This window comes from Thunnus thynnus, chromosome 1, assembly GCF_963924715.1.
Source record: "Thunnus thynnus chromosome 1, fThuThy2.1, whole genome shotgun sequence".
In the NCBI taxonomy this organism is placed as follows: Eukaryota; Metazoa; Chordata; class Actinopteri; order Scombriformes; family Scombridae; genus Thunnus; species Thunnus thynnus.
Genome location: NC_089517.1, coordinates 34188377 through 34215796, shown reverse-complemented (window position 1 = coordinate 34215796; position 27420 = coordinate 34188377). Strand labels below are relative to the sequence as shown.

Genomic DNA, 27420 nt, shown 5'->3' with positions numbered 1-27420 from the left:
TTTGAAAACACATCTGATATGAATCACTTCCTGTCAGCCCTCACTCTGCCACCAACAAGCAAGACAGTGCAGTGCATTGAACTGATACACCATATGTGTGCTTGAGGAACATTGAGACATGATGTTGATGACTCTTTGTCTCGTCTCACTGGTCTGGGTATCTACGAGTCAAGCTGTTGGTGAGTGTTTTTGTGTTTATTTTGTGTTAATGGTTGTGTGCTCATGAGGTGAGCACCATTTGAACTGTTAATATATACAGACAGGTGAAAAATTAAAGGAAAAACTGGTCCAGGTCTGAATGCTTGACCCTTACAGTGAGGGGATCTGGTGGCTCTGTTATACTTGACGTTATTAAAAAGACAAATATGTCTGATTGACAAGAGCCGTGACACTGTTTACATAAAAGTTGGTAAACTCTTCAAGTAAAGGCGTGGAATGCCCGCCCACCTCAAGGTGTAATTAGTAATAATTAGTCGGTCAGTCTTAACAGCTTGAGCACCTGGTGTGGAAGTTAGTATTCACACAGACTATCTCAGTGGGCATACTAACTAACTTGGGCTGAAGTTAACATTACAGAGCAAGAAGAAGAGATGGAGCTAGCTCACCGAGTGCCCTGGCTTCCTGCTGTGGCAGCGGCACAGAGGGCACAGGGATTTTTTAAAGTAAATTGCACTTTAATTGAAGTAAATTGCACTTTAATTGTGTACTTGTGTTTTAATAAGGGGTCAAGTGGACCAAAACCATGCCAGCAAAATGCCCCCCACAGCATAACAGAGCTGCCAGATCCGCTCACTGTAGGGGTCAAGCATTCAGACCTAGACCGGTTTTTCCTTTAATTTATCAACTATGTATAAATATCAAGGTCATAGATCATCAGACCTAGACAAAAACAATGTCGCTCATGGTCCTCTGCTGCCCGACGTTAGTGACTCTAAACCAGCCTGGGGTGAAACACAAAACACCAAAGTTCCCCCGAGTAAGTGGTGAACAGTTTCCTCTCATGTTCTTATTCTGGAGTGAGATCTGTCATTAGCATGTTTTATCTTGTACTGTCAGTCTTCTATCCAGTGTGTATCCATCCATACACTGTACTATCTTAAACTATTTGACTTTCTTTCTCTGTCACTCTGACAGGCTTCTGTGAAAATGTCTTCTCTGAGTGTCAGAAAAGTAATGTCTCCTGGACCAGGTAACTCATTCAGTGGATACTAAGCTCATACTGTAGATCTTACACTCCTCCTTTTAAGGGCAATATACATCTATCTACTACACCAATGTTCCCTGATGTCTAATGAATGCTGGAGTAGCTTTGATATGATTGTGAAAGACAACCTGAAAGTAAAAAAGGACATAAAAAAGCGACTGAGCAAATGAATTATAACATACCGTATATCATATACATGACTCTGTGAATATCAAGGTTTTGAGCTTTTTCTCAACCCATAAATGACTGTGTACGATAATCCTTAAATCAATGTCACAAATCTGCAATGTTTTTACTCAGCAAGACCAGTAGTTGTTAATCTAAAAGTTTTCTCATAGAAATAATTGATTCATGTAGTTATCTTTCTGTATAACTTTGCTTGGTTTGCTGAAATGCTGAAATGTGTCTGTGTTGGTAGGTGTTATGACCACAAAATTCGAAAATGTACGATAAGAGGCCGTGGTATGCCGTACTTCATTCAACGGAGGGTGAACTCGTCTCAAGAGGTGAGGTCAAAATTTGGGGTAACAGACCCTGCAGCTTCTGTCTTGGTTCTTAGAGGTAAAACTATATGAAGTTTTATATGAAATTCACCAACAAATGAGCAAAACAGGAGAAAAAAATGTTTTTGTGTTGTTCATCAAGAGTGATTAAAGACAGAGAATAATAATTATTTTACATATTCCACATCATACATACGAGTTCAGGATGTCTTTCTTGGAACGTACAAAAAATCAGAACAATTAAAATCATCCTCAACAAGTTCATTTCAATATTTTTTTTTCATTGTTGTATTAAATACATGTTTTCCTTGGTGTTTGCGATGTCTTTGTATATACTTGTGTTTTTTAGGCTGTGGAGAGTCCTACTCTTGAACACGGGGTTTACATCCCATCCTCAGCTCTACAGAGAATCAGAGGAGCTGATCCTGAGGAGGAGGTACAGCTGGTGATCACTGTGCTCAACAGCACTTACTTTAAGGTCAGTACCTCTGAACATGCAAACTTTGAGCCACAGGAGACTTCTTTATCTTAATCCCTCCTTGGTTGCCTGTATTATTTCAATACTAATCACAATGGACATGTAGATACAGAGAAGTAGGTGAATTAGGGAGTTTTTTTCAGGAGAATAGATTAACACCTTGATTCCACCGGGCACGGCTGTGTCATGTTCCAGCTTTGGCGTGGTTTTGTGCCATCCTTTGCATGGTATCATATCCCACTGGGAGCGTTTCAGAAGCAGAGCATTTTGCTCCATCAGCGCCAGAGAGAAGACAGCCACCCCTCTACCTGGATAGGAAGCCAGTGCAGTCATGGCAGCAGTGGTACTAGAATAGGGGGGACAACAAGACTTTTTGTGCCCCCACTTTCAGGTGTTATGGTAATAAAGTGTTGACGTCTAAGCCAGGTATTACAGTCACAGCAATAATGTCTAAGCCTACTCTAACATGCTGGACCTTAAATAGCACATGGACAGTTTGGTATTTTCCTGATGTTGAAATCTGCTGTGTCCATGTGTACTATTGTTGTGCCCAATGCTGCATGGTAAACTGATGGGAGGTGATGTGCAAATAGGCAGCACAAAGCGGATTGTTGGTGTTTTTGTGAAAAATGGGTCTTAGACATCTCAGGACCACATCTGTTTCTGGAGCAAAGTCACTCTGCTGCCACTTTGTGATTTTATAAGTGTTGTTTCATTAATAATAAGTGGTGAGTTGCTTCTGGGACGCTTCTGAAATGTGCTGCGGTGTGTCTAGTGGGATCACAAGCATTGACTGGAGTGGCAGCGCAGCTGGAACACGACACACAATGGAATCAAGCCATAATGTTGGTTTCCACTTTAAGTTGGTTGCATTTTCTTTTCATGCTGATTTGCACTGGTTTCCATAAACTCTGTATGACCAAAGTCAGCTGTTGTGTACTATTAAAATCAAGGAAAGGTTGATACTGTAGTTCATACTGTTGCAATTCTTCTACACTTTACTTCAAATTAATTCATCCCAGCATTCATGTCATGCTTCACTTCTGGCACTTTTGTCGATTGTTGCAGCTGACTTCCCCGCTGCCAAAAGGACGGGGGAGAGTACTCAGACCCAGCCCTCCTGTCCACAGGCAAGACACTGTTATGGGGGAGTCAGTGCTGGTAGTGAAGGCAGGGAACTTTCCAGTCAGAAACCTCCCACAACCCATCAAATTAATCTTCAAACACAACAAAGAGGTAAAATGACAAAACCAGTTGTGCTAGCATTACAAAAGTGTCACAATCTGCTTTCCTCTTATGTTTTTGTAATATATGTTTCAGGTGGAAAATGGGACTTGTGTGTTTTGGGAGGAGTCAGAGCTGGGTGATGGAACAGGTGGGTTACATACAGCAGATCAGTCTACAGTGAGATTCACCTCAATTTTTCTCTCAAATAAAAACATTAACTCTTTTATATGTGTCTGTGTGTTTTCAGGCCACTGGAGCCCAGACGGTTGTCATACCACCTTCACTGAAACTGAGTGTATTTGTAGCTGCAACCATCTGAGTTTCTTTGCTGTGCTTGTGGTAAAACCTTTCAACAGAACATTTCCTCTCACTATCAGCTCTCTTACCAGCCACATCGCTACCTCATGTGCTGAATAATGTCCCTCCCATTAAAGGAAGCTTTCAGAAGCTTGCTGAGTTTTAAATAACTGAGTCTATAAAATAGCAGCCTCCCTCTCCAATGGAAAATGTAATTTGTTTATTCATAGTTGTTTCTGATAGTTTGAGCTAGAAATTTCTAATTTCCGTAGCAATTGTTGTGTAATTTTACTTTTGATGGTAATATAGGAGTAGAAAAATTCACTTGCAAAAAGGGAACCATGTTGTACTTATATAGGGAACCGCCCTAGTGATAAGCTTTCTACTGTTTAGAGTCTGAGCTTGTCATAGAGACATAGAGTAGAGCTGTACAGTTCTGCTGTGGAGTGAATGAACCTAAAAAATTGCCAATATTTTATATTGAAGACCCATCGGGCTTAATACAAATTAATACAAATATTTCATGTTTATTGCATCTCTTCCTGTTCCAGAGGGCCCTAGCATCAGTGGATGTAAGAAATGTTGTGAACCTTGGCTATATCACCTACATTGGACCTGCACTCTCCGTCTTCTTCACAGCCAACAGCTTGATCATCTATATATGTCTACAGTGAGTTTTTTCTACATCCCTTTTACTCAAGAGTATAGAGAGGGCAGTGGTGCCTAAAGGTTAGCGAAAGTAAGCTTGTCACTAGAAGGTTATCGGTTCAATCCCCTGGACCGGCAGCATAAATCACGGTGGGGAAAGTGAAAAGCAGTACTTGCCCCTCCCTCATTACCATCACTGAGGTGCCCTTGAGCAAGACCCTTAACCCCAACTGCTCCAGTGGAGCTGCTCAGTGGCAGCAGATCAGACTGTGGTTGTACTGGGCAGCTTCCAGGTGTGAATGTGTAACTGTGTGAATGTGATCAGGGCATTCCTGAGAGAGAGAGAGCTCTCAGTGAAACTCCCCCCTGAATAAACAAAGGTGAAAAAACCAAACAAATGAAATACCGTAAAATTGTTAAAAAGCGATTATTTTATGTTTTTAAAAAAATGCGTCTTTTCTTTTTTTTTCAAGCTTTACAATATATGACAAAAATATGACAACAAAAGCAATATGTGTGAGTTAAGTGTGTGCATTTGAGTGTTTGAGTTACTACTGGACTGGTTTCACAAAGTAACTGCGTTTCCTTCCTATAAGATCAAATATATCAGATATCTTCAGATGTGGTTTAGTCTTCTTGATCAAGAGCTTGTTTTCCTGTTTCCATCATACTGATATTTTTTGACCTATTTGATCACATTGCTTCTCTTTACTTGTTTATTTAAACATGGCTCTAGAGAGTCTGTAGAAACTCATAATGTAATAACTGCACATAATGTAATTAAAAATATGTAATAAAAACTCAAAATGTAATAATAATGTGATAAAAATGGTGAGTGCGTAACATAATAACTTTTTGCACATAATGTAATAAGTTATTACATTTTGAGTTTAGTGGCAACTTTTTTGTTAAAAATGTAATAACTTGACATATGCTTTCAGGTCCATTATGTCCAGAATTTCATAAAGAGCACCTTTTCCATTCCAGCCATCTCCTCATGGCTTGCATGATCTTCATTTAAATCATGCCCCATGTGTTGTCAAGCATAGGGTTACCATTCAAATGCAAACCACACACAATTGTTCTTTTATGTGCATTTTAGGTGTTTTATGTACTAAAATAATGTACACTATCCCAGAATCCACATCGGAAAGAGGCCAAAGCCAAAAACAGAAATAAAATATTGGCAAATCTAGTTCAGTCTATGAATGCATAGATATTATAAATGTATAAATTATGTATATGGAACCTTGTGAATTGTTTGTCAGAAATTAAAATCTTTGAAGTTTAGTTCTGTATATTTGAAACATCTAAATGCTTGTATGTCAACTTATTTTTTACAAAAACAAGATAATTATGAGAAATCCCTGTTGCACTACAGCAAAAACAGCAATATGAGTATAAGTCATGACTGGTAAGACCCAATCAGGAAGTGAACATGGGTGCCTGCATCATTGTTTTTAAGAAAGTCGCAATCCAAGAGTTTTAAAACTAAAACAGGGTCAGCAGCATTTTCAAAAGTCTCTGTTTTAGGGGTTCGCAAACACTGGAGTAGTGTGGATGCTAGGCATTAATGTAGCAAATGTTGTGCGTTTTAAAACAAAAATGTATTAGTGTGGTTGTAGTATGTGTCTCTTTTATGTTTGAGTAGGCCTTGTGTAGTGTTGTAGACTGCTGTGTCCATTTTATGTTCATGTTATTCCTGTGTAAGAAAGACATGGTAGACATGGAGACAGTGCACCTAGCCTGTCGCTGTCTATCGGTGGTGGTGCTGAACCGTTTGTCAATCAATGCACGTAGTGCGCCGCGTGCTGTCCTCGGTGCTGAAACACTTGAACACTTGAACCTGGCAACCTGTCTTTTTTTTCCTTCAGAATAAGCTTGCTTGACAAAGTGCCTTTACTATATGTTTTCTTAGACATGGGCTTGCTTGGCTCAATAAGTGACAATTTGTGTTTATGGATAGGATAGGATCCATCAGCGTTTTGACAGGTTTGAATTTTTAAAATGACTTTATCAGAAGGGCCCCTTGAAAATGCGCCGACCCCTCTGCGCTGAGAGTCTAGCTCTGCCCCTGCCTAGTATCTTTTATTTACTGTAGAAATACTGTAAAAATGTAATACTTAATGATTTGCTGATACAGACCGATACACACGCCAACATGTGAATAAGGGGAGTACCGGCACTTATTTTTTTCCACTTCAAGCACTGTTATTAGCACATACTACACATGACACATGATATGAGTGTTGCACTATAAAATTGACTTAATCTACTATTTTCCTTCCAGAAATTGGCGTCCAGAGAAGGTGATCGGTGTGCATATGCAACTAGCAGGGGCACTGCTCTGCCTCCACCTCAGCTTTCTGGTGTGCAGTATGTTAGTGTTGCAGCAGAATGAGAACGAGGAGGGCTGGGTTTGCCAAGTTATGGGTCTCATTTTACACTGGTCCCTGCTGGCCACCATCAGCTGGACAGCTCTGGAGGGATTCCATCTCTACCTTCTCCTAGTCCAAGTCTTAAACGTGAAGAGATACCTGCTCAAACTCAGCTTGGTGGGATGGGGTGAGTAGATTCTGAGTTGGACAGTGAAACTGTCGAATAGTTGTTGCATTTCATTTAATTTCCTTAAATCAATACATGCAACCATACAGTCAGGGCTTGTTGACATAAACTCTGTCTTTCATGTCTTTATGCAGGTCTTCCTACACTGATTGCAGTGGTTTGTGGGGTTTCAGGTGTTTATGGGAAATACAGTCTGGAACTGAGGGATGCCAACAACCACACAACAGTGCAGATGTAAGAAACCAAGATTCATTGTTAGGATTTTAAATATGTAACCACCTTGGGTGTTTGAATTTTCAGCAAGTATACACTGTGATTTGCTCTGCTCTTCCTTATTCTCCACCAACAAGCAGGTTATTTGGAATTCAAAGCTTTCTGCTTAAACATTTTTACCAACCTGCAGGTGCTGGATGAGCAGCAAGTTCCCACAGAGGCTTTTGGTCAGCTATGTCATTACTATGGCCCTTCTGTTACTGGTGATACTGTGTAATTCCTGTATGCTGGGACTGGTGGTGTGCAAGCTGCAGGGGCTGAGAGGAGGTGGCGGGGACGTGATGAACAGAGAGAAAGGAAGCAGGTTGTGGAAGGACTGTGCCACAGTGCTGGGTCTCAGCTGTGTTCTGGGGTTACCATGGGTGTTAGGCAGCATCACCTTAATCTCCCTCCCCCAGCTGTACCTGTTCACTGTACTCAACTCCCTGTCAGGTCAGTATGTTCTGGATCCTCATAGAGTAAATACTGCTTATATGTAAGACTGGAAGACAAATTTACAGCTTTTCTTTTCTCCCCTCAGGTGTATTTGTGTTCCTGTGGTCATGGTCTTTGATTGACGAGCCTCAAAGATAATGGATACCGGTCTCAATAACTAATATACAATGCTAAAACAAATGTTTCATGTGTAACCTTTATTAGGTGTTTTGGTGTCCATGTATAATGGACAGTCCAAATATAATCAAATCTGAACAATAACTTGATTTGCTGATGGTCAAATGAAATCGCATTTAATATTATTATCTAATTTAATGGTTAAATGGTAATTTATTTGGTTGGAGATGCCAAAAAAATAAAACACAAAGTAAAGACAACTAAATCAGAGGAGATCATCTATAAAAATCCTGTATGAACTGTATGACCCTGAAAATCAATTTAAAAATTTGACACATATGACAATAAAACAGTTCAGAAGTGCCTGTAACAATGGTGAAAGATAAGGCACAGATGGCTGCAGCAGAAGGAACAAAGGACTGCTTAAATCTTATAGTTTTGATCTTACTTTGCAATGTCCTGCCTCTGTTGCTCACTCAAACCTCTGGTGTAGGTGATGTGTACAGTATTTTAGGATCCCAGACATATTTAAAATCTGGTCATTGTAAAGTTGTGCTACTGTTCAAATGTACTCTTTGATTTCAAATATCTTAGTCGCTTTCTCTATATTTACGATTCTTAACACACACATTGACAAACATATAAATCAAGCCAAAAGTTAAGTAACTCTGTGACACCGACTTGTAAAGAGTTGAAGGACACTCTGACTGACCCAAGAAAAACATTCTTTGCTGCAGTGTTTCTTTCTTTCTCTCTTTCTTTCTTTCTTTCTTTCTTTCTTTCTTTACATTGCAGATTATTTTCAAGACTCTTTCAAGGGCTCATCAGAGTAATCATCAGGTTCCTGTTTGTCTTACAGTAACATGAACATTATTTTTACATCATCTAATCTCTCTAATAACACATACTGTGTTTAATGTTTTGTAATATATTATGTTATATTATATGAATTTATTTTTGATTGTTGATTATTTAATCATGTTTAACAATATGGCTAATGATATGTTAACAATATGATAGAATAACACCTTTTATTGAACAGAAGTTGCCATACAAATTTAGTAAATACAAAACAATTTTTATTTACATTACATATTGATCTATTATTAATAAGAAATTAGAAACAAGCTCAATTAGCAAAAGTATAATTACAAGAGATGTAACCACTAAAATTAAATGCAAAATGATTTATTGAGAGATGATTTGGCACAGACTCAACTACCATTGTGCTCCATGGCTTGTTATAGCACCTCCTGGTGGATTGGTGATATTTAGTCACACCTAGTGGAGAAGAAGGAGGATGGAGGTGGAGAGGAGGAAGAACAAGAACAAAAGAGCAACAAGAAAGACAACTTCAACTCCAGTGAAGACTTCAGGAATCAAATCTGATTAGAACCCCAACCCTTTCCTGACATTAGTCCATATGATAAAGCCCAGATGTAATCAAACTTCCCCTGATAATCCCCCATCATGTAACTATAGCAACATGTAAGTCTCCTAATAACCCTGTTCATAGTAGCCTTACTGTAAATTAAGTTACAAAGCAATTTTCTTTACAGAAACATAAATCTTTGTTTAGACAGGTTCCTAATTTCTCAAATATGTCATATGTCCATATGAACAGTGTGTGTGCTTTCAATATAGGTGATGGGAGCCAAAATCCACAGTGTGTCCACACAGTCATTTTGTGCAAAAGTTCATCTGAAGTTTATATGAGGCTTCAGCAGTCTGAGTTAGTCATATCAAGTGGATATCTGACACATTTACAGTCTTTTTAGCATCAAATTCCCTCTTTGTGATTCTTCGGACAGTGTTTCCCTGCTAAGTAACAAAAAGAGGGACTTTGGCACTAAAAAGACTCATTTAACAATATCTAATTGATTTGACTCATTTGGATGACTGAAGCTTCATATTAGCATCAGATAAACTTTTAAATACATTGTTGAACAGAAGGAGGACTGTGGATTTTAGCCTTCGTCACTTACATTGTAAGTGCATTATGAAGAGATCTTCTGATGGTCAGTATGAACAGGAGGAATGATTATGACTAGAAAAACCTATTTCAATGTTCATTTGGGCTCCTGACTGTGGTTTTAAGAGAAATTTGAAAAGTTGTGAGCCTGGCCTTTATATCAATTTTCATTAAAGTTTTTTCCCTCACAAACTTTGAATATTGCATGTGTTTATGAATAAAATAAAGCATTATAGGAGAATGTCGAGTTTTGCCAAAGCCAATTTCATTTTTTCATGTGAGCTGCCACCTTTGGAACACATTAAGTGATGCAGGTCTGTCTCTTTCACTTCCCCCGCTAACAGTAAGTGTCTGAATTGTTGACCACTATGACTTGACTTCTTTCTGCTTGCGTATTGGAAAAGTGTCACATTTGAGAAACTTCCCCTTCATTCTAGGCAGTGCCTAGAGCGAAAAATCATTATAAAATATTTCCATCATTTGTTTCTATGAACAACTACAAACATGTATGTGATGTTGTCTATTATAAATGATATAACTAATAAATAACATTTTAGCTTGGCTCAGTGATTCATATAAATATTTCCCTAACTGAGACCACACCGAGAACATTAGATTTCAATAGTTTAATTGAGATAATGAAAGAGAGCTGATATGTTGATGGATGGGTTGGAGAACCTGATGAAGGATTAGGGATGGAGGGATGAAGTGATGGGGAGAGGAAAGGGGTGAGGTGTGAGAGTTGAGGAACATAGAATGGAGGGTTAAGGGACGATGATGGATGTATGGTATGTCGACTGGACGACGACTGCCGACAGTAGGGAGGTAGGAGGGAACAGGGGGGAGAGGTTGAGACTCTGAGTGGGGGAACTGTCTCTCCGGTCCATCGCCTGGATAGAGCCCCCTGTTCCTGTGTTAAAACAGAGGAGAAAGGATGGTTGATGAAAAGAGGGGTTAGGGTGGGAGGGACTTGCAACTGAGACCAGGGGAGAAGAACGGATGGGGTGTGCCTAAATACTTTGTAGTGCGGAAGTGGGATGTGTACTCGGCGTGGTCTCTGTTCCCGAACCTTGTTTATAAATCTATAAACTTCATAAGTCATTCTCTCATGAGCAGATAAATATGTCAATTAGATTTCTTTTAAAACTCAACTTCACTAGCTCTCTGTAAAACTCCTTATGTCATTGTACTTCGTTTGAAAACATATCTGATATGGATCACTTCCTGTCAACCCTGACTCTTTGTCTTGTCTCACTCGTCTGGGTTTCTACAACTCAAGCTGATGGTGAGTTTTTCCACATGTTTATTTTGTGTTAATGGTTGTGTGCTTGTGAGGTGAGCACCACTTGAACTGTTAATATATATATATCAAGGTCGTGAATCACCAAACCTAAAACCCAAAGGCACTAGTGACTCTACACCAGCCTGGGGTGAAACACAAAACACCAAAGTTTTGTACAGAGGGCACAGGGATTTTTTAAAGTAAATTGCACTTTAATTGAAGTAAATTGCACTTTAATTGTGTACTTGTGTTTTAATAAGGGATCAAGTGGACCAAAACCATGCCAGCAAAATGCCCCCCACAGCATAACAGAGCTGCCAGATCCGCTCACTGTAGGGGTCAAGCATTCAGACCTAGATCGGTTTTTCCTTTAATTTATCAACTATGTATAAATATCAAGGTCATAGATCATCAGACCTAGACAAAAACAATGTCGCTCATGGTCCTCTGCTGCCCGACGTTAGTGACTCTAAACCAGCCTGGGGTGAAACACAAAACACCAAAGTTTCCCCGAGTAAGTGGTGAACAGTTTCCTCTCATGTTCTTATTCTGGAGTGAGATCTGTCATTAGCATGTTTTATCTTGTACTGTCAATCTTGTATCCAGTGTGTATCCATCCATACACTGTAGTATCTTCAACTATTTGACTTTCTTTCTCTGTCACTCTGACAGGCTTCTGTGAAAATGTCTTCTCTGAGTGTCACCAACGTAATGTCTCCTGGACCAGGTAACTCATTCAGTGGATAATAAGCTCATGCTGTAGATCTTACACTCCTCCTTTTAAGGGCAATATACATCTATCTACTACACCAATGTTCCCTGATGTCTAATGAATGCTGGAGTAGCTTTGATATGATTGTGAAAGACAACCTGAAAGTAAAAAAGGACATAAAAAAGCGACTGAGCAAATGAATTATAACATACTGTATATCATATACATGACTCTGTGAATATCAAGGTTTTGAGCTTTTTCTCAACCCATAAATGACTGTGTACGATAATCCTTAAATTAATGTCACAAATCTGCAATGTTTTTACTCAGTGTGGTGTAGCCTGACCGGAGTGGCTGGTCACTTGGTAGGAGGCAGACACAGGAAACCTTATCCAGGTATCACAAGGTGGTTTATTTACAAGAAAAAGTGGCACCATGCTACACATGTAACAAAACAACAAAAAACAAAAAAATTATGTACAAAACAAAAAACAACTAAATAGTTAACTTGGCCTAACTGATCAAAACTCAACTCATATCAACTGAACTTATATTAACTTATCATCATGTGCACACAGCTACACACTGATGTACTAACCCCCCGACAGCCAAAAAGCAACTGCTTAAATAGACCCTTCCATCAGCAGTCCATCAGAGTCAATCTGGGCTGTACCATTGCTGCAGGTGCATCCCATGTCTCTGCTAAAACAGGTCAGAGATAAAGTTATTCACTCTTACCAATCTCCATGGTGAAACACTTCATCATAGCTCACCACACAACACACTTCCAACCATACATACACTGATCAAAGTCACAGTAAATAACTCACTTAACATAATTAACTACCACCCCCGCCACATTATCCAACCCAGTGACATCACCAATGATGTCACCCAGTGTATAAATACAGGCCATTGTTGGGTGCCTCCTCCTTTTGTCTGTGGAGCACATGGTGAGTATGGTAAGTAACACAGAAAGAATAGAATTGAATTATGAAATGCAGACTTAACCCAATAAACAATAACTAAACTTAACAATACTTGTCGGTGTTTTACTTTAACCAAAAATGTTGCTGGTATGTGAACTGTAACCAGACATAATGCAAACCACAAACAAACCCGGGATAGTATGTGTCTGCAAGTTACAGATTGATCATAAACATGTGGCTAAACAAACAATTACCAAGCATGGTTAAATTTGTGAGCTATGTGGCATTGATGGTGAAAGTAGGGACAAATGGTGTATTCTCACCCACTTTGTCACATACCCCCCCCCCCTTAAGACCGTTACTCCTCAGAGTCACGGGACAGGAAGTCAGCAATGACGTTCTTATTTCCTGGTCTATACTGGACCTGAAAACGATAAGGCTGGAGAGATAAATACCATCTGGTGATTCTAGCATTAGTGTCTTTCATTTTATGGATCCACTGCAATGCACAATGATCAGTCTCCAGAACAAACTCTTTACCAATGAGGTAATATTTCAAAGTGTCTAAAGCCCACTTAATAGCCAGAGCTTCCTTTTCAATTGTTGAGTACCTCATTTCCCTTGCGAAGAGTTTTCGGCTGATGTGCTGCACAGGCAACTGGTTTCCATCACCTCCTTGCAGTAACACAGCTCCAAGCCCTACTCCAGAAGCATCTGTCTGAACAGTAAAAGGAAGAGTGAAATCTGGACATTGCAGAACTGGTTCTTGACACAAACAGTTTTTCAAGTCCTCGAAAGCATTCTCACTTTCCTGAGTCCACTTAACCTTTACTGGGCTTGATTTGCGAGTCATCTCAGATAGTAAAGCAGATCTTGATGAAAAGTTGGGGATGAGTCGGCGATACCAGCCTACTAACCCCAAGAATGACCGTAGCCTCCTCTTGGTGTTAGGTAGTGTTGAAGCTGCAATCGCCTCTACCTTTCCTACCTGAGGCCGAATGCCTCCACCTCCAATCACATAACCCAGGTACTGGACTTCCGACTTAGCAATGTGACACTTCTTGGCATTGATTACCAGACCAGCACTCTGAATGCGTTGGAAGACATCACCAAGATGTTGCACATGCTCCTCCCAGGTCCAACTGAAGATAACAATGTCATCAATGTAGGCTGCTGCATAGCCCTCCGCTCCTCTCAAAACTTCATCCACCAACCTCTGAAACGTTGCTGGTGCTCCGTGCAAACCAAAGGGCATCATATTGAATCTGTACAGACCGCTTGGAACTCTGAATGTTGTGAAGTCCTTTGAAGATTCTGTTAAGGGCACTTGCCAATACCCTTTGCAGAGGTCAAGGGTCGTTAGGAAGTTAGCGTTTCCCAAACGCTCAATCAGTTCATCAACCCTTGGCATTGGATAGGGATCAAAGGCAGACACAGCATTCAACTTTGAAAAGTTGACACAAAACCTCAGTTTAGGATCATCCTTCTTTGGAACCAACACCACAGGGCTACACCACTCACTGCGAGAAGGCTCGATGATTCCTGTAGCCAGCATCTCCTCCACTTCTTGCTTGAGTTCAGGAACAAGCCTGGCTGGAATACGGCAGGCGGTGTCCCTGATTGGCTGCTGTTCCGATGAACGCAAACGGATCTCATGTTCAATGAGGTGTGTACAACCTGGCTTTTGACTGAAGAGCTCTTTTGCCATGTGGGCTTGCAGCTCCTGCTGTTTATCTGCCGCCAGATGACTTAAATCTGGTAACACTGGCGTCTCAATTGTAGATGGAAAATACTGCTCCTGAAGCTCTTCCTCATCAACAACTGTACGTGCCCAGAAGGTTGTAGACTGCTCTGGTTGTTCTACCCACTCTTTCAGAAGGTTTACGTGGAAGACTTGATGCCTTTTCCGGCGGTCTGGCAAAAAGAGTTCATATGTGACTGGGCCTGTCCTTTTTGTGACCTTGTATGGCCCCTGCCACTTGGCAAGGAGGCCACTGTCAGCCGTTGGCAGCAGTAGGAGAACTTTCTGGCCCTCCTGGAAAACTCTCCATCTAGAAGCCGTGTCATACCTCTGCTTCTGTCGCTCCTGTGCTTGGCCCAGATTACCATTGGCCAGTTCTTGAAATTGGTCCAGTTTGTCTCTCATCTTCAGGACGTATGAGAGCTCACTGCACTGCTGTTGTGGCATGGGGCCCTCCCAGGCCTCCTTCAAGACATCCATTGGACCCCTCACTGAATGTCCATACAGCAGCTGAAAAGGTGAAAACCCAGTTGATGATTGTGGGACTTCTCTATACGCAAACAACAAGAACGGAAGCCACTGGTTCCAGTCTGACCCTGAATCATTCACAAATTTCCTCAGCATGGACTTAAGAGTCTTATTAAAGCGCTCAACGAGGCCATCTGTCTGGGGATGGTAGGGACTGGTCTTCACACCCTGAATCCCCAGCAACCTGTACACCTCCTTCAACAGGCTTGAAGTGAAATTGGTGCCTTGGTCAGTGATGATCTCCTTTGGGATTCCAACTCTGGAGAACAGCTGAATGAGGCAGTTGACAATCTGGCGGGCCTTAATCTTCTTCAAAGGAAAGGCTTCAGGATATCTTGTAGCATAATCGCAGACTACCAATATGTACTTGTGGCCTGCACTACTCCTTTCTAGTGGGCCTACAATGTCCATGGCAATACGGGAAAAGGGCGTATCAATGATGGGCATGCTTATCAGGGGAGCCCTATCTCCTTTCCTGCCTGGAGCTGTTAACTGACACTGTGGACAAGACTGACAATATTTTACTGTGTCAGCATACTGCTGGGGCCAATAGAAACGAGGAACCATCCTAGAAAATGTTTTTGCCTGTCCTAAGTGTCCTGCCCAAGGGATTGAATGGCTCAGGTTAAGGACTGTGGGCCTCAAACTCTGGGGAATGACTAGCTGATCACCAATCTGACTACGACGATACAACATGTCTCCCTTGACCACAAATGCTTCCCTTTCTCTCCCTGTCACCTGGGTTGACTCGGGCACACATCTAGAAAACAAAGTTGTAAGGGTGGGGTCTTGTCTCTGCAGCTTAGCAATGTCACTAGAAATGGCAAAAAGGTCAGACTGTAAAGGCTCAGACACATGCTCAGCTACCTTTGTCCCCCTCACTCTGTCCTGTCTCCTCTGGCTCCTGCTTTTCCTCTCCTTAAGCTGTTTGGTGTGCTCAACCCCAGGCACTTCCTCCTTTGCAAACGGTAACTCCTCCCATGCCACTGTTGAACTAGCCTGTTCCTGCTTACTTTTGGACCTGGTGACCGCTAGCAAACTTTCACTGGTGCAACTAGCCCTAGCCTCACGAGACTGCTTAGCTATCAATTCAGCAAGGATGGGAAGATCACAGCCTAACACAACCTGATAGGGCAGTTGCTCAAATACCCCTACTGACAGCAAGTAGAGTTGGCCCTCAACCTGGATAGCTACCTTAGCTATGGGGTAACCTACTTTGTCACCATGAACACAGAAAACATCCACTGTCCCTCCACAATAAACAACATCCCTAGGGAGACTATCCTGTCTGAATAGGGTGCGATTACTTCCTGAATCTAGAAGAGCTACGCAGGGTCTGTCTTCAATTAACACACCTATTGTAAGCTCCTCACATTGACCTTCTGAGACCTCCTCCCTCCCCGGCTCACTGACCAGTAACTTGGGAGCAAAACACATGTAGTTTTTACTAACATGGCCCTTAGGACACTCTGCCTTAAAATGACCTGTCTGACCACAAGAGTGACACACTAAGAGGGCTTTGTTTCTAGGCTCAAATTTAGCTGAATTTGAGGGGAAGGAACTATGTCTTGTGTTTCTGGCTCTAAGGTCACTCCCACCAATAGGCTTACCCAAAGGTGTGGGTGGGCGGGACTTGGCTGGGAGGTACTCTTTTGATGGACGGTGGGCAGCCAGGAAAGCTTCAGCCAATTCTGTTGCTTCTTTGGAGGTCTTTGGGTTCCGTTCTTTAATCCAGGTGCGAAGCTCAGGATTCAGGACTTTGAGGAACTGCTCCATGATAATGGTATCTCCAATTTGTTCCTTTGTCTTTTCTTTGGGAGCCATCCACTTGTCATACAAGTCCTTAAGGCGGACCTGCAGCTCTCTAGGTGTCTCCTCTTCTGCCGGCACACTGGAACGGAACCTCACTCGATAGGTCTCTGCACTGATTTCAAACTTCTTCAAAACAGCACACTTTACTTTTGCATAATCCATGGTGTCATCAATGTCCATAGCTACATAAGCAGAACGGGCTCGACCGGTTAGCAGTGGAGCCAGGTGAAGAGCCCACTCTTCCTGAGGCCACTGACAGGCATGAGCAATTCTTTCGAAGGTGATTAAATAATGTTCAATGTCCTCACCTTCACTGTATGGCTGCATTTTGGGGCTTTTCCAGCCAGGAAGCCTCACCAGACTGGAATGCTGTCCTCCATTAGCCAACTGTGTTAGAGCAACCTTAGGCCTGCCTTGGATTGCTGGGATGTGAGGAGGCTCGGCTGTAAGCTCTACAGATTGGGCGGATGGGGTTGCTGAATCTCCCATCAGCTGCTGACGATCCTGGTGGTCCTGTTGCACCTCATATTGGAGCTGGGCAAACTGGTGCTGGATTCGCTTCCACCTCTCCTCCTGTCGCTTGCGCTCCTGATCTATCCTGACATCGCTGTCAGCCTGCTGTTGCATCAGACATCGTAGAAGACTTGTCAGTTCAGCCATACTTTCTTTCTCCTGGGCTTGACCACCTGCTGCCCCCTGCTGGTCACAGACATCTTGAGACACTTCTGGAAGACACTCAGTTGCTTGAGGTTTCTTTTGTCTGGTTGACATTTTCTTCGCTGCCTCCTACTGGCCTGGATCCCACCACTGCCACCAAATGTGGTGTAGCCTGACCGGAGTGGCTGGTCACTTGGTAAGAGGCAGACACAGGAAACCTTATCCAGGTATCACAAGGTGGTTTATTTACAAGAAAAAGTGGCACCATGCTACACATGTAACAAAACAACAAAAAACAAAAAAATTATGTACAAAACAAAAAAACAACTAAATAGTTAACTTGGCCTAACTGATCAAAACTCAACTCATATCAACTGAACTTATATTAACTTATCATCATGTGCACACAGCTACACACTGATGTACTAACCCCCCGACAGCCAAAAAGCAACTGCTTAAATAGACCCTTCCATCAGCAGTCCATCAGAGTCAATCTGGGCTGTACCATTGCTGCAGGTGCATCCCATGTCTCTGCTAAAACAGGTCAGAGATAAAGTTATTCACTCTTACCAATCTCCATGGTGAAACACTTCATCATAGCTCACCACACAACACACTTCCAACCATACATACACTGATCAAAGTCACAGTAAATAACTCACTTAACATAATTAACTACCACCCCCGCCACATTATCCAACCCAGTGACATCACCAATGATGTCACCCAGTGTATAAATACAGGCCATTGTTGGGTGCCTCCTCCTTTTGTCTGTGGAGCACATGGTGAGTATGGTAAGTAACACAGAAAGAATAGAATTGAATTATGAAATGCAGACTTAACCCAATAAACAATAACTAAACTTAACAATACTTGTCGGTGTTTTACTTTAACCAAAAATGTTGCTGGTATGTGAACTGTAACCAGACATAATGCAAACCACAAACAAACCCGGGATAGTATGTGTCTGCAAGTTACAGATTGATCATAAACATGTGGCTAAACAAACAATTACCAAGCATGGTTAAATTTGTGAGCTATGTGGCATTGATGGTGAAAGTAGGGACAAATGGTGTATTCTCACCCACTTTGTCACACTCAGCAAGACCAGTAGTTGTTAATCTAAAAGTTTTCTCATAGAAATAATTGATTCATGTAGTTATCTTTCTGTATAACTTTGCTTGGTTTGCTGAAATGCTGAAATGTGTCTGTGTTGGTAGGTGTTATGACCACAAAATTCGAAAATGTATGATAAGAAGCCATGGTATGCCGTACTTCATTCAACGGAGGGTGAACTCGTCTCAAGAGGTGAGGTCAAAATTTGGGGTAACAGACCCTGCAGCTTCTGTCTTGGTTCTTAGAGGTAAAACTATATGAAGTTTTATATGAAATTCACCAACAAATGAGCAAAACAGGAGAAAAAAATGTTTTTGTGTTGTTCATCAAGAGTGATTAAAGACAGAGAATAATAATTATTTTACATATTCCACATCATACATATGAGTTCAGGATGTCTTTCTTGGAACGTACAAAAAATCAGAACAATTAAAATCATCCTCAACAAGTTCATTTCTATCATTTTTTTCATTGTTGTATTAAATACATGTTTTCCTTGGTGTTTGCAATGTCTTTGTATATACTTGTGTTTTTTAGGCTGTGGAGAGTCCTACTCTTGAACACGGGGTTCACATCCCATCCTCAGCTCTACAGAGAATCAGAGGAGCTGATCCTGAGGAGGAGGTACAGCTGGTGATCACTGTGCTCAACAGCACTTACTTTAAGGTCAGTACCTCTGAACATGCAAAATTTGAGCCACAGGAGACTTCTTTATCTTAATCCCTCCTTGGTTGCCTGTATTAATTCAATACTAATCACAATGGACATGTAAATACAGAGAAGTAGGTGAATTAGGGAGTTTTTTCAGGATAATAGATTAACACCTTGATTCCACCAGGCACGGCTGTGTCATGTTCCAGCTTTGGCGTGGTTTTGTGCCATCCTTTGCATGGTGTCATATCCCACTGGGAGCGTTTCAGAAGCAGAGCATTTTGCTCCATCAGCGCCAGAGAGAAGACAGCCACCCCTCTACCTGGATAGGAAGCCAGTGCAGTCATGGCAGCAGTGGTGCTAGAATAGGGGGGACAACAAGACTTTTTGTGCCCCCACTTTCAGGTGTTATGGTAATAAAGTGTTGACGTCTAAGCCAGGTATTACAGTCACAGCAATAATGTCTAAGCCTACTCTAACATGCTGGACCTTAAAATTCAGTTATAATCAGAACACAGAGTAGCCCATTATGGCTGCCAGTTCAGAATAGTTAAATAATTTGACCACCAAATACAACATTGGATCTATTTTTCGTGCAATGACCAGCGCAAGCAGCACATGGACAGGTTGGTATTTTCCTGATGTTGAAATCTGCTGCGTCCGTGTGTAGAATTGTTGTGCCCAATGCTGCATGGTAAACTGATGGGAGGTGATGTGCAAATAGGCAGCACAAAGCGGATTGTTGGTGTTTTTGTGAAAAATGGGTCTTAGACATCTCAGGACCACATCTGTTTCTGGAGCAAAGTCACTCTGCTGCCACTTGGTGATTTTATAAGTGTTGTTTCATTAATAATAAGTGGTGAGTTGCTTCTGGGACGCTTCTGAAATGTGCTGCGGTGTGTCTAGTGGGATCACAAGCATTGACTGGAGTGGCCGCGCAGCTGGAACACGACACACAATGGAATCAAGCCATAATGTTGGTTTCCACTTTAAGTTGGTTGCATTTTCTTTTCATGCTGATTTGCACTGGTTTCCATAAACTCTGTATGACCAAAGTCAGCTGTTGTGTACTATTAAAATCAAGGAAAGGTTGATACTGTAGTTCATACTGTTGCAATTCTTCTACACTTTACTTCAAATTAATTCATCCCAGCATTCATGTCATGTTTCACTTCTGGCACTTTTGTCCATTGTTGCAGCTGAGTTCCCCGCTGCCAAAAGGATGGGGGAGAGTACTCAGACCCAGCCCTCCTGTCCACAGGCAAGACACTGTTATGGGGGAGTCAGTGCTGGTAGTGAAGGCAGGGAACTTTCCAGTCAGAAACCTCCCACAACCCATCAAATTAATCTTCAAACACAACAAAGAGGTAAAATGACAAAACCAGCTGTGCTAGCATTACAAAAGTGTCACAATCTGCTTTCCTCTTATGTTTTTGTAATATATGTTTCAGGTGGAAAATGGGACTTGTGTGTTTTGGGAGGAGTCAGAGCTGGGTGATGGAACAGGTGGGTTACATACAGCAGATCAGTCTACAGTGAGATTCACCTCAATTTTTCTCTCAAATAAAAACATTAACTCTTTTATATGTGTCTGTGTGTTTTCAGGCCACTGGAGCCCAGACGGTTGTCATACCACCTTCACTGAAACTGAGTGTATTTGTAGCTGCAACCATCTGAGTTTCTTTGCTGTGCTTGTGGTAAAATCTTTCAACAGAACATTTCCTCTCACTATCAGCTCTCTTACCAGCCACATCGCTACTTCATGTGCTGAGTAATGTCCCTCCCATTAAAGGAAGCTTTCAGAAGCTTGCTGAGTTTTAAATAACTGAGTCTATAAAATAGCAGCCTCCCTCTCCAATGGAAAATGTAATTTGTTTATTCATAGTTGTTTCTGATAGTTTGAGCTAGAAATTTCTATCAAATTTCCGTAGCAATTGTTGTGTAATTTTACTTTTGATGGTAATATAGGAGTAGAAAAATTCACTTGCAAAAAGGGAACCATGTTGTACTTATATAGGGAACGGCCCTAGTGATAAGCTTTCTACTGTTTAGAGTCTGAGCTTGTCATAGAGACATAGAGTAGAGCTGTACAGTTCTGCTGTGGAGTGAATGAACCTAAAAAATTGCCAATATTTTATATTGAAGACCCATCCGGCTTAATACAACTTAATACAAATATTTCATGTTTATTGCTTCCTGTTCTTCCTGTTCCAGAGGGCCCTAGCATCAGTGGATGTAAGAAATGTTGTGAACCTTGGCCATATCACCTACATTGGACCTGCACTCTCCGTCTTCTTCACAGCCAACAGCTTGATCATCTATATATGTCTACAGTGAGTTTTTTCTACATCCCTTTTACTCAAGAGTGTAGAGAGGGCAGTGGTGCCTAAAGGTTAGCGAAAGTAAGCTTGTCACTAGAAGGTCATCGGTTCAATCCCCTGGACCGGCAGCATAAATCACGGTGGGGAAAGTGAAAAGCAGTACTTGCCCCTCCCTCATTACCATCACTGAGGTGCCCTTGAGCAAGACCCTTAACCCCAACTGCTCCAGTGGAGCTGCTCAGTGGCAGCAGATCAGACTGTGGTTGTACTGGGCAGCTTCCAGGTGTGAATGTGTAACTGTGTGAATGTGATCAGGGCATTCCTGAGAGAGAGAGCTCTCAGTGAAACTCCCCCCTGAATAAACAAAGGTGAAAAAACAAAACAAATGAAATACCGTAAAATTGTTAAAAAGCGATTATTTTATGTTTTTAAAAAATGCGTCTTTTCTTTTTTTTCAAGCTTTACAATATATGACAAAAATATGACAACAAAAGCAATATGTGTGAGTTAAGTGTGTGCATTTGAGTGTTTGAGTTACTATCGGACTGGTTTCACAAAGTAACTGTTTCCTTCCTGTAAGATCAAATATATCAGATATCTTCAGATGTGGTTTAGTCTTCTTGATCAAGAGCTTGTTTTCCTGTTTCCATCATACTGATATTTTTTGACCTATTTGATCACATTGCTTCTCTTTACTTGTTTATTTAAACATGGCTCTAGAGAGTCTGTAGAAACTCATAATGTAATAACTGCACATAAACTCAAAATGTAATAATAATGTGATAAAAATGGTGAGTGCGTAACATAATAACTTTTTGCACATAATGTAATAAGTTATTACATTTTGAGTTTAGTGGCAACTTTTTTGTTAAAAATGTAATAACTTGACATATGCTTTCAGGTCCATTATGTCCAGAATTTCATAAAGAGCACCTTTTCCATTCCAGCCATCTCCTCATGGCTTGCATGATCTTCATTTAAATCATGCCCCATGTGTTGTCAAGCATAGGGTTACCATTCAAATGCAAACCACACACAATTGTTCTTTTATGTGCATTTTAGGTGTTTTATGTACTAAAATAATGTACACTATCCCAGAATCCACATCGGAAAGAGGCCAAAGCCAAAAACAGAAATAAAATATTGGCAAATCTAGTTCAGTCTATGAATGCATAGATATTATAAATGTATAAATTATGTATATGGAACCTTGTGAATTGTGAAATTAAAATCTTTGAAGTTTAGTTCTGTTCATTTGAAACATCTAAATGCTTGTATGTCAACTTATTTTTTTACAAAAACAAAATAATTATGAGAAATCCCTGTTGCACTACAGCAAAAACAGCAATATGAGTATAAGTCATGACTGGTAAGACCCAATCAGGAAGTGAACATGGGTGCCTGCATCATTGTTTTTAAAAAAGTCGCAATCCAAGAGTTTTCAAACTAAAACAGGGTCAGCAGCATTTTCAAAAGTCTCTGTTTTAGGGGTTCGCAAACACTGGAGTAGTGTGGATGCTAGGCATTAATGTAGCAAATGTTGTGCGTTTTAAAACAAAAATGTATTAGTGTGGTTGTAGTATGTGTCTCTTTTATGTTTGAGTAGGCCTTGTGTAGTGTTGTAGACTGCTGTGTCCATTTTATGTTCATGTTATTCCTGTGTAAGAAAGACATGGTAGACATGGAGACAGTGCACCTAGCCTTTTGCTGTCTATCGGTGGTGGTGCTGAACCGTTTGTCAATCAATGCACGTAGTGCTCCGCGTGCTGTCCTCGGTGCTGAAACACTTGAACACTTGAACCTGGCAACCTGTCTTTTTTTTTCCTTCAGAATAAGCTTGCTTGACAAAGTGCCTTCACTATATGTTTTCTTAGACATGGGCTTGCTTGGCTCAATAAGTGACAATTTGTGTTTATGGATAGGATAGGATCCATCAGCGTTTTGACAGGTTTGAATTTTTAAAATGACTTTATCAGAAGGGCCCCTTGAAAATGCGCCGACCCCTCTGTGCTGAGAGTCTAGCTCCGCCCCTGCCTAGTATCTTTTATTTACTGTAGAAATACTGTAAAAATGTAATACTTAATGATTTGCTGATACAGACCGATACACACGCCAACATGTGAATAAGGGGAGTACCGGCACTTATTTTTTTCCACTTCAAGCACTGTTATTAGCACATACTACACATGACACATGATATGAGTGTTGCACTATAAAATTGACTTAATATACTATTTTCCTTCCAGAAATTGGCGTCCAGAGAAGGTGATCGGTGTGCATATGCAACTAGCAGGGGCACTGCTCTGCCTCCACCTCAGCTTTCTGGTGTGCAGTATGTTAGTGTTGCAGCAGAATGAGAACGAGGAGGGCTGGGTTTGCCAAGTTATGGGTCTCATTTTACACTGGTCCCTGCTGGCCACCATCAGCTGGACAGCTCTGGAAGGATTCCATCTCTACCTTCTCCTAGTCCAAGTCTTAAACGTGAAGAGATACCTGCTCAAACTCAGCTTGGTGGGATGGGGTGAGTAGATTCTGAGTTGGACAGTGAAACTGTCGAATAGTTGTTGCATTTCATTTAATTTCCTTAAATCAATACATGCAACCATACAGTCAGGGCTTGTGGACATAAACTCTGTCTTTCATGTCTTTATGCAGGTCTTCCTACACTGATTGCAGTGGTTTGTGGGGTTTCAGGTGTTTATGGGAAATACAGTCTGGAACTGAGGGATGCCAACAACCACACAACAGTGCAGATGTAAGAAACCAAGATTCATTGTTAGGATTTTAAATATGTAACCACCTTGGGTGTTTGAATTTTCAGCAAGTATACACTGTGATTTGCTCTGCTCTTCCTTATTCTCCACCAACAAGCAGGTTATTTGGAATTCAAAGCTTTCTGCTTAAACATTTTTCCCAACCTGCAGGTGCTGGATGAGCAGCAAGTTCCCACAGAGGCTTTTGGTCAGCTATGTCATTACTATGGCCCTTCTGTTACTGGTGATACTGTGTAATTCCTGTATGCTGGGACTGGTGGTGTGCAAGCTGCAGGGGCTGAGAGGAGGTGGCGGGGACGTGATGAACAGAGAGAAAGGAAGCAGATTGTGGAAGGACTGTGCCACAGTGCTGGGTCTCAGCTGTGTTCTGGGGTTACCATGGGTGTTAGGCAGCATCACCTTAATCTCCCTCCCCCAGCTGTACCTGTTCACTGTACTCAACTCCCTGTCAGGTCAGTATGTTCTGGATCCTCATAGAGTAAATATTGCTTATATGTAAGACTGGAAGACAAATTTACAGCTTTTCTTTTCTCCCCTCAGGTGTATTTGTGTTCCTGTGGTCATGGTCTTTGATTGACGAGCCTCAAAGATAATGGATACCGGTCTCAATAACTAATATACAATGCTAAAACAAATTTTTCATGTATAACCTTTATTAGGTGTTTTGGTGTCCATGTATAATGGACAGTCCAAATATAATCAAATCTGAACAATAACTTGATTTGCTGATGGTCAAATGAAATCGCATTTAATATTATTATCTAATTTAATGGTTAAATGGTAATTTATTTGGTTGGAGATGCCAAAAAAATAAAACACAAAGTAAAGACAACTAAATCAGAGGAGATAATCTATAAAAATCCTGTATGAACTGTATGACCCTGAAAATCAATTTAAAAATTTGACACATATGACAATAAAACAGTTCAGAAGTGCCTGTAACAATGGTGAAAGATAAGGCACAGATGGCTGCAGCAGAAGGAACAAAGGACTGCTTAAATCTTATAGTTTTGATCTTACTTTGCAATGTCCTGCCTCTGTTGCTCACTCAAACCTCTGGTGTAGGTGATGTGTACAGTATTTTAGGATCCCAGACATATTTAAAATCTGGTCATTGTAAAGTTGTGCTACTGTTCAAATGTACTCTTTGATTTCAAATATCTTAGTCGCTTTCTCTATATTTACGATTCTTAACACACACATTGACAAACATATAAATCAAGCCAAAAGTTAAGTAACTCTGTGACACCGACTTGTAAAGAGTTGAAGGACACTCTGACTGACCCAAGAAAAACATTCTTTGCTGCAGTGTTGCTTTCTTTCTTTCTCTCTTTCTTTCTTTCTTTCTTTCTTTACATTGCAGATTATTTTCAAGACTCTTTCAAGGGCTCATCAGAGTAATCATCAGGTCCCTGTTTGTCTTACAGTAGCATGAACATTATTTTTACATCATCTAATCTCTCTAATAACACATACTGTGTTTAATGTTTTGTAATATATTATGTTATATTATATGAATTTATTTTTGATTGTTGATTATTTAATCATGTTTAACAATATGGCTAATGATATGTTAACAATATGATAGAATAACACCTTTTATTGAACAGAAGTTGCCATACAAATTTAGTAAATACAAAACAATTTTTATTTACATTACATATTGATCTATTATTAATAAGAAATTAGAAACAAGCTCAATTAGCAAAAGTATAATTACAAGAGATGTAACCACTAAAATTAAATGCAAAATGATTTATTGAGAGATGATTTGGCGCAGACTCAACTACCATTGTGCTCCATGGCTTGTTATAGCACCTCCTGGTGGATTGGTGATGTTTAGTCACACCTAGTGGAGAAGAAGGAGGATGGAGGTGGAGAGGAGGAAGAACAAGAACAAAAGAGCAACAAGAAAGACAACTTCAACTCCAGTGAAGACTTCAGGAATCAAATCTGATTAGAACCCCAACCCTTTCCTGACATTAGTCAATATGATAAAGCCCAGATGTAATCAAACTTCCCCTGATAATCCCCCATCATGTAACTATAGCAACATGTAAGTCTCCTAATAACCCTGTTCATAGTAGCCTTACTGTAAATTAAGTTACAAAGCAATTTTCTTTACAGAAACATAAATCTTTGTTTAGACAGGTTCCTAATTTCTCAAATGTGTCATGTGTCCATATGAACAGTGTGTGTGCTTTCAATATAGGTGATGGGAGCCAAAATCCACAGTGTGTCCACACAGTCATTTTGTGCAAAAGTTCATCTGAAGTTTATATGAGGCTTCAGCAGTCTGAGTTAGTCATATCAAGTGGATATCTGACACATTTACAGTCTTTTTAGCATCAAATTCCCTCTTTGTGATTCTTCGGACAGTGTTTCCCTGCTAAGTAACAAAAAGAGGGACTTTGGCACTAAAAAGACTCATTTAACAATATCTAATTGATTTGACTCATTTGGATGACTGAAGCTTCATATTAGCATCAGATAAACTTTTAAATACATTGTTGAACAGAAGGAGGACTGTGGATTTTAGCCTTCGTCACTTACATTGTAAGTGCATTATGAAGAGATCTTCTGATGGTCAGTATGAACAGGAGGAATGATTATGACTAGAAAAACCTATTTCAATGTTCATTTGGGCTCCTGACTGTGGTTTTAAGAGAAATTTGAAAAGTTGTGAGCCTGGCCTTTAAATCAATTTTCATTAAAGTTTTTTCCCTCACAAACTTTGAATATTGCATGTGTTTATGAATAAAATAAAGCATTATAGGAGAATGTCGAGTTTTGCCAAAGCCAATTTCATTTTTTCATGTGAGCTGCCACCTTTGGAACACATTAAGTGATGCAGGTCTGTCTCTTTCACTTCCCCCGCTAACAGTAAGTGTCTGAATTGTTGACCACTATGACTTGACTTCTTTCTGCTTGCGTATTGGAAAAGTGTCACATTTGAGAAACTTCCCCTTCATTCTAGGCAGTGCCTAGAGTGAAAAATCATTATAAAATATTTCCATCATTTGTTTCTATGAACAACTACAAACATGTATGTGATGTTGTCTATTATAAATGATATAACTAATAAATAACATTTTAGCTTGGCTCAGTGATTCATATAAATATTTCCCTAACTGAGACCACACCGAGAACATTAGATTTCAATAGTTTAATTGAGATA

At 40.5% G+C, this 27420-nt stretch overlaps 3 protein-coding genes across 4 annotated transcripts in view; all 3 read left to right on the top strand.

The window, feature by feature from the left end:
* The first annotated feature begins 19 nt into the window (after positions 1-19).
* LOC137187358 (adhesion G-protein coupled receptor G1-like) lies at positions 20-10150 on the top strand. 2 transcript variants are annotated; one of them, XM_067596206.1, is made up of 11 exons: positions 20-179; positions 1623-1710; positions 2057-2185; positions 3254-3421; positions 3506-3560; positions 3660-3751; positions 4261-4379; positions 6648-6922; positions 7057-7156; positions 7326-7627; positions 7716-10150. In XM_067596206.1, exons 2-11 carry the CDS (start codon positions 1669-1671, stop codon positions 7766-7768), a joined length of 1335 nt encoding a protein of 444 aa, XP_067452307.1. In that variant the 5' UTR covers positions 20-179; positions 1623-1668; the 3' UTR covers positions 7769-10150. The 2 variants fall into 2 exon arrangements, with proteins under 2 accessions (XP_067452307.1, XP_067452299.1); XM_067596198.1 differs by lacking the exon at positions 20-179 and having other exon boundaries at positions 1205-1710.
* LOC137189006 (uncharacterized) overlaps positions 832-27420 on the top strand; it is a 48964-nt gene continuing 22375 nt past the window's right edge. Inside the window, 2 exon segments of the mRNA XM_067598628.1 lie at positions 832-976; positions 1135-1189. Of these exon segments, the coding sequence (XP_067454729.1) occupies positions 847-976; positions 1135-1189 (185 nt within the window). The 5' untranslated portion in view covers positions 832-846.
* LOC137187348 (adhesion G-protein coupled receptor G1-like) lies at positions 10502-27305 on the top strand. The gene is made up of 12 exons (XM_067596185.1): positions 10502-11004; positions 11674-11728; positions 18601-18688; positions 19034-19162; positions 20347-20514; positions 20599-20653; positions 20753-20844; positions 21362-21480; positions 23715-23989; positions 24124-24223; positions 24393-24694; positions 24783-27305. Exons 1-12 carry the CDS (start codon positions 10932-10934, stop codon positions 24833-24835), a joined length of 1509 nt encoding a protein of 502 aa, XP_067452286.1. The 5' UTR covers positions 10502-10931; the 3' UTR covers positions 24836-27305.

What these genes read in the sequence shown, in the direction of transcription:
- LOC137187348 (XM_067596185.1), top strand. Translation starts at nt 10,932, where the DNA reads ATGGATCACTTCCTGTCAACCCTGACTCTTTGTCTTGTCTCACTCGTC. An exon ending in ATCATCTATATATGTCTACA is followed by an intron (nt 21,481 to 23,714) that starts GTGAGTTTTTTC and finishes TTTTCCTTCCAG; the next exon opens with AAATTGGCGTCCAGAGAAGG. An exon ending in AACCACACAACAGTGCAGAT is followed by an intron (nt 24,224 to 24,392) that starts GTAAGAAACCAA and finishes CCCAACCTGCAG; the next exon opens with GTGCTGGATGAGCAGCAAGT.
- LOC137187358 (XM_067596198.1), top strand. Translation starts at nt 1,597, where the DNA reads ATGCTGAAATGTGTCTGTGTTGGTAGGTGTTATGACCACAAAATTCGA. An exon ending in GGGTGAACTCGTCTCAAGAG is followed by an intron (nt 1,711 to 2,056) that starts GTGAGGTCAAAA and finishes TGTGTTTTTTAG; the next exon opens with GCTGTGGAGAGTCCTACTCT. An exon ending in AGAGCTGGGTGATGGAACAG is followed by an intron (nt 3,561 to 3,659) that starts GTGGGTTACATA and finishes GTGTGTTTTCAG; the next exon opens with GCCACTGGAGCCCAGACGGT.